The following is a 12,835-nucleotide window of genomic DNA, read 5'->3' as shown; positions in this document are numbered from 1 at the left end:
CCTATAATGGTGGTGGGTCACCTGTCCTCTTGATCAAGGAGGCTGAGGAGACCCCACCAGATGGACTTGAACCAGTGTCCAGTCTATAAAAACGAGGGTCAACACAGAGGAATCATTTCCTCCATGCTTCCAAGAGAAGCCAACCATGGTCGAGCAGGACCTTTGACTTATCTTCAAACAGGCGGACTGGTAAAAGAAAGGAAACAGGGGCTCCTCCCAAGCCCATGTGACCCCTGAGGAACAGAGCCCCAAACGACCTTGAGAGTAAAAATAAATCGGTTTTATCTGGACCACCTGTATGGCCTTAAAACACCCAAAAGGAAAGTATAACCAAAGATTAAATGGGCCAACATAATTTCATAAGAGTCCATATGTATAGCTAAAGGCTACATAACAAACAACAATGCCAGACAAGTGATACCTTCTTTTGAGTTGATGGCCAGGGTAGCCAAAGGAACTCCCAGATAGTAACCCAGCATAGAACTGGGGAAAATGAACAGCAGACCCCAATCTTATCTAGAGGAATATTGAAAACTGATTGCTGCTAGATGAGGAACAGCTAATCTTCCTAAAACAAAGACCTCTAGACAGGCTGACTAGATTCACCAGATGGACAAGTAGTGGGGAATGCCTAGAGGTGCAACAACACAGCAGACAGTAGCAGGGATGTCAGAGTTTAAGGGCTCTAGTGGGGGGAGGGAGGCTATGGGAGGGTGCTACCTGGGAAGTGGGTGTATAAATAAAAAAGAAAAAAGAGAATTCTCAAAGCATAAAAATTTGCTCCTTAATAATTAGTAGATGTGAAAAACATTACCACTGAAATCTACCTGATGACTTTATATCCATACTCAGATGCCAAGGAGCTCAGAAAGTAACTGACTGTGACTAGTAATAATCAGATATACAGAGATTAGAAACACATGTGCATTGTAATGTCAATTGTATTAAAAATGAATTTTTCTGTATGAAACTGTATTTAAATAATGAAATGGAGATCTTTTTTAAAGCTTAAAACCTCATTTAATTTTGTCTTAAAGGGTTTATACTAAGTACAATATTGTATAACTGTATCAATTCAACTGTAAACCTAAAAATTTACAGCCAATTTTGAAAGAGATGCATCTTAGCTCTGGAAATTGTTATTGAATATGTCAATGCTGTTGTAATGAAATGCTTCTTCTAATTATATGGTTATTAAATAAATAATTTAAGAAAAAAAACAAAAGAACAATTTTGGCCCGGCGTGGTGGCAGAGGCAGAAGCAGGCGGATCTCTGTGAGTTTGAGGCCAGCCTGATCTACATAGTGAGTTCCGGGACAGCTAGGGCTACAGGGAGACCCTGTCTCAAAAAGACCGAAAAAAAAAAACAATTTTAGAAGCTGAGATACAGCTCAGTTGATAAAACACTGGCCTAGCATGCTTGGATCTCTAACACCATATAAACTGGATGTGATGGCACATATCTATAATCTGAGGTGGAAGCAGGAAGACTGAAGTTCAAGTTCTTTGAAGACAGCCTGGGCTACAAGACCCTTACCCCCCCCCCCGCCCCCCCCCCAAAAACCCCCACACCTTTAGACCCAGCAGAGGCAGAGGCAAGTGGATCTTTGTGAATTCAAGGCCAGCCTGGTCTACATAGCAAGTTCTAGGCCAGCTGGGGCTACAGGGAGACCCTGTTCCAAAAAGACAAAAAAAGTTTTACAATTACAGATTGTTGAGGTTGGTTCTTCCTGTCCTAGACTTGCCTCTAACTCATGGTAATCCTCCTGCTTCTACCTCAAGTGCCAGCCTATGGTTAAAAGTTAAGTGGAGGGCCAGGCTTGGTGCATGCCTTAATCTCTGTACTCAGGATGCAGAGGTAGGAGAATAGCTGAGTTTGAGGCTAGCCAGGGCTATATAATAAGACTCTGTCTCAACGAAACAAAACAAAAAACACTAAGGGAAAACAAATTCTATCTGCCTCCTAATTATGTTTAAGCTGTTTGCGTTTCCTGCTGGATATATGGCTCAACGGTATAATGTATGCTTAGTATCTGTAAGACCTTATCATGTACGCATACCAACTCAGGCATGGTGATATGGTAATCTACTCCTATAATCCCAACATTTGGGAGGTGGAGGCAGGAAGATAAGAAGTTCATGGTCATCTTTAGTTGCACAGCAAGTTGAAGACAGATCCTGTCTTACAACTGAAAGTATATGGAGAATCTAAGACATTAAATAACAGAAGAAAAGCCTAAACTGAGATTAAATAGATACCTATAATCTATTCCAGGGCTAATAAAAACAATTTTTTAAAGGGTTGGGGTTTGGGGTAGGATTTATAACACAATGTAAGCCCTTTTATGGAAGACTCTTTCTACAGTGTTTGCGTTCATATGTACTCAGGTATGCCTGAGGTCATAGGACAACCTCAGGTATTGTTTCTCAGGATTGCCATTCATGTGGCAATCTCTCACGGGGACCTGGAGCTTACCAATTCAGGTAGGCTGTCTGGTCAGCAAGCCCCAAGAAACTCATTCTCTGTCAGCCAACCCAGCACTGGAATTATACAGGGTGCTACACCTCAGGTCTGGGGACCAAAGTCAGGTCCTCATGCTTTCATGGCAAGCACTTTAGGGACTGAGTCATTTCCCCAGGACGGGAAAAGTTTAAGTTAAATATTAACCATTATTATCTCCTGTCATGCTTTTTATTCCTAAAAAAGAAAAGAAAAAAAAAAGAAATGAAAGTCCAACAGTAGGCCAATTGTGTTAGCACATGTCCCAGCACTTAGGAGGCAGGTGAGTCTGTTTACATGGCAAGTAAAAAACTAAACAAAGTGAAAAATTCTAACAGTCATTGGAAAAAACAGATGTGAGCAGTGCCCGTACCTATTTGAGATGCCTACATTTCTTCCATGCAACATTCATAGACAGTTTCCTCAAGCCCCTACCAAACAGTATTAACACATATTACCTAAGAATGGAAAAATATGGAGCACACGTGAGGCACACAACAGCATGCTCCCAAACCACAGGATACACACCCTGGTCCCACTTTAGCCTTCTCCTCTGTTGTCATGAACCTTCCTCGTGTTGACACCGCAGCTCCACTAAGTCTGCTGATCTAAAAGAAGGAACATTCTATTAAAAAGATGATATACAAGTATTAAACCACCACAAGTACATACAATTATGTATTAGTAATTTCAATGGCAGAAAGCAAGTTTGATTTCTCATTCATGCTACTATGTAAAAATTGTCATTATCTGAAAATTTGATTCTATCAAACCTATCCAAGGAATTCATCTATATCTGTTCCATGACCTTCCTCTGTGGTTAAATTAAACCCAATCCTGATTTTGAAAACTATGATTTAATTCAAACCCACTCATAAACACTTGGGTTCAGAAGTCTTTTTCTGAATTCACTTGCCACCTCCCCAGAGTCTCACATCTTCCACACCTCGTCTTGAGTCTGTCCTCGAGTCAGCAAGTTCCTACACGTAAGAGGCACGTCATTAATTTCCACTTCAGCCACCACCAGGTCATCCTTGCTTTTATTGCTAGTTACACCTTTTCCAGGGGCCTGAAGCTAAAAACAAACAAACAAAAGATCATCAAAAGGTTTTTGTATTTTACTTGTCTGATTTTTAGCTATCAAGTTCCTCCTACTTCCCTATTTTTCCCTTACCCACCAACGAAAAAGTTATTTGGTCATTTGTCATATGATATAAAAAAAAAATGTCACTCAAATGACACCAAGTAGGGCAGCATAATGACCCAGTGGGTAAAGTTGCTTGCCACACAAAGCCATGGACTAACATTCAATCCCTCAAACCATATGAAGGTGGAAGGAGAGAACCAACGCCACAAAGTTGTCCTCTGACCTCCATATGCACACTATGGCACACTGATTCATACATACACATCATCATACACACACACACACACACACACACACACTATTATTATTTTTTTTTTTTTGGTCCTTTTGAGACAGGGTCTCCCTGTAGCCCCAGCTGGCCTTGAACTCAGAGCTCCATCCGCCTGTGTCTGCCTCCCAAGTGCTGGGACTAAAAGCATGCACCCACACCTGGCTCACACACTTTTTTTTTTAATGTCAAGTGGAGCCAATTTACAAAGTCACCATCAGAATTCTTTGTAACTTTACCCTTTGAGATTTTAGATTTTTCGTAATTTTATTTTTATTTTACATGTATGAGTGTAGTGCCTGTGTGTATATAAGTGTACCCATGCCATGCAATCCCTGAGGAGGTCAGAAATGGGTGTTGGATTCCCTGGTATGGATATTATCTGCTATGTGGGTGCTAGAAATTGAACCTGGGTTCTCTGCAAGAGCAGCCAGATCTCTTAACTGCTAAGCCATCTCTCCAGCCCCCAAGATTTTTGTTGAGACAAGGTCCTGTTATATAGCAGAGGCTGGCCTGGAATTCTGGATTCTCTGCCTCAGCTCTTATGTGCTTTTGTTTCTGGATGACAGGATCTCATGTAGCCCAGGCTGGCCTCAAACTTGCTATGTAGCTGAGACCTGCCAGTATATGTACCACCACACCCAGTTTATGTGGTGCTAGGACTTGAACCCAGGGCCTTGGAAGTTAAGTACTCTACCAACTGAGCTACATCCCAGCCCCCTCCCTCCATACATTTTCATGGTATGCACTAGAAGCTATAATCACCAAAAAGTAAATTAAAGGTTATTTTATGATGATTCACAGGTCAACTTTCTGGCTATACATGCAGTGAGTAGAAAGGCATGCTAACCCCAAACCTCATCATGCACTAGAGAGCCACATTTGTGCAACTCTAATTCCTTTTAAAGATTTTGTTTTTGTTTTATTTTTATTTTTAGACACGATCTCACTCTGTAGCCCTGGCTGGCCTAAACCTTGCTATGTATACCAGGCTGCCTTGCCCTCTAACTCAAAGGGATCTGCCTGCCTCTGCTGGTATTAAAGATGTGCACCGCCACACCGAACTAATTTTTTTTTTTTTTTTGGAAATAGGGTTTCCCTGTAGCCCCAGCTGGCCCTGAACTCAGAGATCTACCTCACTCTGCCTCCCAAGTGCTGGAACTATAGGAGAGCACCACCACACCCGGTCACACCTTATTTGTGTGTGTGTGCACGCCATTTGGAAAGGCCGGAAAAGGGTGTTGGATTCCCCAGCATTAGAGTTACAGGCAACTGTGAGCAGGGTGATATGGGTTATGAGAACTGAACTCAAGTTCTTTGGAGAGCAGCAAGTGCTCTTAACCACTGAACTATCTCTCCAGTCCTCTAATAAAAATAAATAAATAAATAAAGATATATTTTTATTTTTATTTTATGTGTATGAGTAAGCACTCATGCCTGTGTACACATACCACAAATGTGCATGGTGCCCTCAGAAGCCAGAAGAGAAGTGAGTCCCTGAAACTGGAGTTGGTTGTGAGCCACCATGTGGGAACCAAACCCAGGTCTTCTACAAGAGCAGCAAATGCTCTTAACTGCTCAGTCATGTCTCCAGTCCCATTTGTGCAACTCTTACAGTAACAACACATCAAATAATTTCATCCTTTTACTGCCATACTTCTAATGGTGGCACTAGGGAGGTGAAGGCAGGAGGGTGAGTTTAAGGTCATTCAGTTACATAGTAAGTTCAAGGCCAACTTGAACAACATGAGATCTAATCTCAAAAAAATGGGGGAGGGGGCAGGGTGACACACACCTTTAATATCAGCATTCTGGAGGCAGAGGCAGAGGAAGATGGATCTCTGTAAATTCAAGGCTAGCCTGATCTACCCAGTGTGTTTCCATGCCAGCCAGGACGATATGAGGTCCTGTCTCAAAGAACAACAAAACAAAAACACCATAAACAAACACTCATATCTGGGAACTACTGCACTGGAAGCAGTTCAAGTATATGTTACCAAGGACAAACAGGTTCACATGTCAAAGCCACAAAACAAGGTACTAGAGATTCTGTGTTTCAAACTCAGATCTTATGATTCTGAATTCAGTAATTTTTGTACCATGTTGCATTCTGCTGAACTAAACTATCATTTTGAGGATAACAACATCATTAACATCAGTCTATTTAGGCATCGGTCCATCCTTGTCAACTCCCACTCCATCTCCATATGCAAAATGACTCATACAATCTTTGTAAACCATAAAAATACACTTAAAGCTGAGTGTACTGGCACACATCTATAATCCCAGCTTCTAGACGCTCAGGCAAGAGGACTGTGAGACAGATCAGACTGGGCTATAATAAAGCAAGACAGCATAACAAACACAACAAACTTAATATTGAATTTTTTTTTTTTTTTTTTTTCGGTCTTTTTGAGACAGGGTCTCCCTGTAGCCCTAGTTGTCCTGGAACTCACTATGTAGACCAGGCTGGCCTTGAACTCACAGAGATCCGCCTGCCTCTGCCTCCCAAGTGTTGGGATTAAAGGTGTGCACCACCAGGCTCGGCTGGATATTGAATTTTTTAAAAAATATTTTGTTTTATGTGTGTGAGTGTATTGCCTGCATGTATGTGAGTGCACTCTTGTCCTGCAATGCCTCAGAGGTCAGAAGAACTGGAGTTAAGGACGGTTCGTAGCCGCCATTTGGGTGCTGGGAGCCGAACCCAGGTCCTCTGCAAGAGCAATCTGCTCTTAACTGCTGAGCTATCTCTCTAGCCCCAATATTGAAATTTTTAATTCACTGAAGTTTTTACCAACTCTGCAGATTTTTAACGTTTACAATTTTTAAATTTATGTGAGCTTGGGGCTGGAGAGATAGCTCAGCAGTTAAGAGCACGGACTGTTCTTGCAGAAGACAGAGTTTGATTCCCAGCACCCACATTGCAGTTAACTGTCTGAAACTCCAGTTCCAGGGGATCGGACATCCTCTTCTGACCACTGTGAGCACTGCGTGACATGGGTACACTTGCATGCAGGCAATACACTTTTACACATAAAATAAAAATATAGAGCTGGGCATGGTGGTGCACGCCTGTAGTCCCAGCACTTGGAGACAGAGGCAAGAGGATCTCTGTGAGTTCAAGGCCAGCCTGGTCTACATAGTGAGTTCCAGGACAGCTGGGGCTACAGGAAGACCCTTTCTTAAAACAAACAAACAAACAAAAAAAAACCACAAGAGGGGCTGGAGAGATGGCTCAGTGGTCAAGACTTGGATTCCAATCCTAGCACCCACATGGCAATTAACAACAATTCTTAACTCCAGTTCCAAGGGATCAGATGCCATCTTCTGATCTCCTCAGGCATGGCACATCAGAGGTACACGTACATTCAAGCAAGCAATACACTTGTACACATAAAATAAAAATAAATAAAAAATTTAACAAGCCAGGCTTGCTGGCGCACGCCTTTAATCCCAGCACTTGGGAGGCGGAGACAGGCAGATCTCTGTGAGTTCAAGCCAGCCTAGTCTGTCTACATAGTGAGTTCCAGGACAGCTGGGGCTCTAGTGAGACCCTGTCTCAAAAAGACAAAAGACAGGGGGAAAAAAAAAAAAACAAAAAAACCCACCAAACAAAAAAAAAAAACCCGTTTTACAAAAATATTTTGACAACGTATCATCTGGGTATTCCAAAACTACATGATCTTCACTCTACCCGTTTTTTTCTCTTTAATTAACCCGACTGATTATGAAATTACACGGAGACAAAACTGCTACTAAAACTGCAGTTAGCAGAGACTCTTGGAATACCTTCTCGGCAGTATTCTGAGTTGGTTTCAGCTTCCCTTTGGCCATGAGCATAGCATTGATCTTGGCAGCCACAGCAGCAGCGGCATCCAAGGCTCCCGAGGGAGCAGCTGAGGCGCCCCCAGGGCTTGGCCCGCCGCTGGCAATTTCCCCACCTGGGGCCGCTGGCGCGAGGAAGAGAAGTGGGGCTGGAGCGGGTTGGTCCCATTTGCTGCGGCGCCTACAGTTAGGAATAGAAAAGTATTGGGCCCTAAAGCTTTCCTTTGTATTTTTCTTCCCGTAGGACATCCTAATTACTCCATTTTCTCTCTGTTACGTCCCATACTCACCACTGAATCACCCATTACATCTAAAATTCACGTCTCCTTAGACAATTATAGTTACATCTCCCCGAATGGCTATTTCTTTCAACCTTTTCCCCAAACCTACTTCCTTTTCCAGTCACTTCCAACCAAAGACTCAACTCGGCCGGCATGTTCTCGTTTTTGACCTCTCCCTGGCTCGCCCTTCTATAACTTCAGGGACTCCCCTCTGCCTCGCATCTCTGCCGGTCTTTTTCCAGGAGCCCGAGGCCTGCTCAACATTCTAACACTTGCGGCCTTTCTGCACGCACACTTCCTACTTGGGAGCCGCTCCACGCCTACGCAGCTTCCCGTGGTCCCTCCTCCTATCCCTGGCCCCAGTGCTCGCTTCGAAGCCCTCGCCCGCCAAGCTTTTACCCGCCAGCTGCAGGATGTGTCGCGCTCCCCGCGGACATGGCGACCGACTCTACTCAACCGCCCGCCAACTACCCACCGCCACCTTCCCGTCACTTCCGCCCCCAACGCCCTTACGCATAGCCTTTTCCGGCCGTAGGGTAGGACGGTTCCGGTTGAAAATCCTTAATTCCGATTGGACTCTGTAATGTAAGGTGTCTGGAGTTTCACAAACAAGGTAGCAGGAGAATTTCTGGCCAGCTACTTTGCCCTTAAGAAAAATGGCCGTTATGTCTTCTTTTAAAATTAGGTCGCCGCTAGAGGTATCCATCTTTATTGTGGGCAAGTTAGTAGCGTTGAGGACAATACTTTTGAGTCAGAGAATTAAACCGATTTTCTCCAAGTTTGGTGTGATTCTTTGACGCCCCAGCCGGTAGGCAGCGAACACTCTTCTTGCGACTTTTACCCACTTCACGTTTCAGTTACCTATTTCTAAAAAAGGAAATTATTCGGTCCAAAAGTCATCTGCAGAATTTCTATGTTTCTCTTGGAGATAACAAACTACAGTAACGCTGCGGGTTCCTCCCTTCTGGTATTCTCAGTGGCCGTGGGTATAGGATTGATCTTGGCAAAAAGGTAGGCACTTGAGCAACTACCTGTAATAGAGTTATGTAACAAGAAAAAGTTGGAAAAAAAACGCTCAGCGATGGTGAGGCATTTCAGGAGGCTTGGCTCAGCGTGGTGGCGTACACTTTTAATCCCAGCACTCGGGAGGCAGACATCCTGTAGAGAGAAGGGGTGGGGGGCAGAGAGAGGGAGGAAGGAAAGAAGGGAAAAAAGAAACTGAGGCTAGGGACTGCGAGATGACGACACAGGTGAAAGAGTCTGCCCACAAACCTGATGATCTGAGTTGGATTCGCAGTCACCTGATGGCTGGGCATGGTGGAGCGCCTTTAATCCCAGCACTTGGGAGGCAGCGGTTGGCAGATCTTTGTGAGTTCCAGGCCAGCCTGGTCTACATAATGAGTTCCAGGCCATCTGAGGCTACAGCGAAACCCTGGGTCAAAAAAGACCAAAAAAAAGAAAGTAAAGGAAACCAGGTGTGGTGGTACAGCCTTTAATGCCACTTGGGAGGCAGCATGGTTTACATAAGAAAGGAACGGGAAGAAAGGAAAGAGAGAGTAGTTGTGGTCTGACATAGTGAAGATGAATTGCAAGTTATGAAATTACTTGTGAGGGCCATAAGTTTGTGCTTGGGCTGACCAAAGTATGGATTCCACACTGAAACGCTTAGAATGCTGAAGAATTTGAGTTGAGGGCTGGAGCTTTGGCTCATTGGTTAAGAACACTGACTGCTCTGGCTTTGGTTCCCAGCAGCCACATGGTGGCTAACAACAGTTTGTAACTCCAGTTCCAGGGAATACAAGGCCCTCATCTGGCCTCCATGAGCATTGCATGACTCAGGAGCACTTACATACATGCAGGCAAAACACTCATACACATTAAAAAAATAAATAAATAAATAAATAAATAAATAAATAAATAAATAAAATTTTAGTTGAATCTTGAGAACAGAGGTTCACAATGTTTAGGGTTTCCTGAAGATGTAAGTATTCTCCAGACCAACTAAATACAACAGAATGCTAGAGTGTTTCAATAAATTTTCCTTATCCCACTGGGAGACCCACCTCCACCTAGGGTCTCCTGGTCCTGATGCAGACTGATGAACCGACAAAAGACAGTCTATTTAGATTTTTGCATAGTTTGTATGACATTTGAGAGGGGGTGACTTACAAAAACACAGTTCTTATAGGCTTTTCCTTTTCCATATTTGAAATGCGTACTCCATCCACCTCCCATTCCCTGGTCTCTCTCTCTTGGCATTCGCCCATGTCCAATATGGCAGCGGCTCCACCACTTAATGGGCTTGACACCTTCCACAGAGCATGAGAAGGAGGTGGGACCATGGTTTATCAGAGGAACATCCAGGTCACACTCCACCCCTTCCTCTGGCTCTTACTTTCTGCCACCTCTTCCCCGAGAATTTCCCTGAGCCTTAGAGGGGGTGACAGATGCAGGGTGATCGCTCTTTTATCATGGTGAGATATTGACCTCTTGCACCTCCCCATCATTTGTCTTCAAGATGTGGCCACTGATCTATCTCAGTGGTGTTTCCCCTACTTGAAAGACAAATGGAAGGAAGTAGACACATCTAAACAAACATGAATGATGAATGTAAGTACAAAGGCCTAGAAGATATCCCAGTAGGTGTACCATATTCATTAAACAGTATACTTGCAACGGCTTCCCCTCTGGGGCCTGTAGCCTTCCCTAACACAGGGCGTTGGCCTGGTTTACAGCAACAGATGTGTGTTCCACCCTGAGGAGCTGGCCTTATCCAATTAGAAATTTGTCAGCTGTACATATGTTAGTCAAGCCATTATTGCACTAGCCGGCATTGCTTGGCATGTCCACAGTGTGCTGCACACAGGGACCATTGTTGAGCAGAATCATAGGGGATCCTTTTTCCCCAACCATCTGCATAACACCTTCTGGCACTATGAAAGTCACCCATCCAGTGGCATGGAGTTTTTTGTGGTTTTTTTAAATTTTTATTTTATGTGTATGAGTGTATTGCCTGCATGTATGTGAGTGCACCCACGTCGTGCAATGCCACAGAGGTCAGAAGAGGGCTTTGGATTCCCCTGGAACTGGAGTTAAGGATGGTTCATAGCCTCCATGTGGGTCCTGGGAATCAAACCTGAGTCCTCTGCAAGAGCAGTCAGTGCTCTTAACCACTGAGCAATCTCTCCAACCTGGCATGGAGTTTTTAGCTTAGTCTTGACTTGGTCTCTTCTTCTCCTGCACTCACAATCGTGCCGTGTCTTCAGCAGCATGGCTTTACCGACATTTCTAGTGTGCAACCAACATTAGTGGCAACAGCCTTGGTTAATTTGAGGACCTCTAGGATGTCTCTCTGACCAATAGCTCATAGGGGAGCAACCCACCCCTGGTACTGTAGTTTTTCTTAACAGTTGTATAGTTTTGGGAGCCTCTGTTTTTATTTTGCCCAAGCATAAAACGCCCAAGAATCTTACAGCTGTAGCTGGCCTTTGTTTCTTCAGGTACCTTTCAAATGGGTTTCACATCTGTAAACACTCAAAGGTTAATATCATATATTAAATCAATAATAGACAAGGTCTAACACAGCATGGAAAGGTTTTATCCATTTTTATTAATTGCTTTCTCTATCGATCTCTGTTAGGTACCATAGCATGGATAAGAGGCATTAATTTAGTTACCTTTAGTTATCCCTTTGGAGTCATTCTGCATCTTGGGGATTTTACAAGGAGTCTCTTTGTATCTTCTTGTCCTTGATACATTTACAGGTGCTGGCTCCAGTTGCCTGACCCTGCACCTGGCTAAGGAGGCAGAGGGTCTCTCCTGTCCCCACTGCACCTGTTGGTTCCCTGAGTCAGGCAGGCCCTGTGTCTGCCTCCTGCCTGTACCCATTGTCTGTCACCTCTTCGTTGACCATACCTGGCTGCTGGGATAGGCCCTGGTGAGAAAAACTGCCTCTATCCCTAGCATAGCTAGCCTTTCTCAGGAGAGAAATTACCTTATTTAATCTTTGGGGATCCTTAACAACCTCTGGGACAGTTTTTATCCTCTGAATGCCTTTGTAAGCCATTCTTCAGGTTTTAAAGCCTTCTAGAAACTCAGTACTGAATTTTTTTTTTTTTTTTGGTCTTTTTTGAGACAGGGTCTCCCTGTAGCCCCAGCTGTCCTGGAACACACTATGTGGATCAAGCTGGCCTTGAACTCACAGAGATCTGCCTGCCTCTGCCTCTGGAGTGCTAGGATTAAAGGCATGCACCACCACACCCAGCCTCCGAATTTGGTTTTCTATTAATTTTTTCTTTAGGAACTTGGGCTCAACATAAATCTTGCCACATTTGTCTTTGAGTAATCCAAATGGACTGTTTCTTCAGTCTGATCCTTTTTATATCTCTTGTAGGTTGCTCTGTTATTCTAAAGACACATTTTACAGGCTGGTTTGAGTCACTTTAGTCTGCTAAAGCTGCCCTCACTTTACAAACATCCTGTCCCATTAAAGGACTTAGTAAAACCATTAAAGCTCTATACCATTCTCAAGGTCCCAGTTGAATTAAGCTTTCCTTTATATCTCTGGTAAACATAGCCCTATGTGGCCGAGGAAACTGGGTATTATATATTGCTTTTCTCATACCTAGTTCTCTCAGTAATGCCTGTCCCTCCTTTATAGTCCTCCAGCCTCTGTTAATCATGGAAGTTTCCATTGGTGATGACCATATATCTTTAATGCCTGTACAACCCATTTCATTAGGGACCGCTCCCTCCTGTATTGGCCTAGGTTAAACAGCCTACGTGGCAAGGACAGATGGGTGGTTATATAACTC

At 43.8% G+C, this 12,835-nt stretch overlaps 1 protein-coding gene across 3 annotated transcripts in view; it reads right to left on the bottom strand.

Moving 5' to 3' along the window:
• Khdc4 (KH domain containing 4, pre-mRNA splicing factor) overlaps nucleotides 1-8,548 on the bottom strand; it is a 24,955-nt gene extending 16,407 nt beyond the window's left edge. For 2 of the 3 annotated variants that reach the window (XR_607992.3, XM_008853928.3), the window contains exons 1-4: nucleotides 8,421-8,548; nucleotides 7,705-7,921; nucleotides 3,447-3,575; nucleotides 3,029-3,108 (exon numbers count right to left, since the gene is read on the bottom strand). Coding sequence is in view for 2 of the 3 variants with exons in the window: in XM_008853928.3 (XP_008852150.1) it covers nucleotides 3,029-3,108; nucleotides 3,447-3,575; nucleotides 7,705-7,921; nucleotides 8,421-8,458 (464 nt within the window). In the remaining variant the exon portion in view is untranslated. Of the gene's footprint in view, nucleotides 1-3,028; nucleotides 3,109-3,446; nucleotides 3,576-7,704; nucleotides 7,922-8,130; nucleotides 8,334-8,420 lie in introns of those variants that run through there. The other variant, XM_029556880.1, reaches the window with a different exon arrangement.
• Nucleotides 8,549-12,835: the final 4,287 nt, after the last annotated feature.

Source organism: Nannospalax galili, unplaced genomic scaffold (assembly GCF_000622305.1).
Source record: "Nannospalax galili isolate Female #2095 unplaced genomic scaffold, S.galili_v1.0 scaffold591, whole genome shotgun sequence".
Lineage (NCBI taxonomy): Eukaryota > Metazoa > Chordata > Mammalia > Rodentia > Spalacidae > Nannospalax > Nannospalax galili.
Note: the sequence above shows the minus strand (reverse complement) of the source record. Positions and strands in the feature narration are given on the sequence as shown.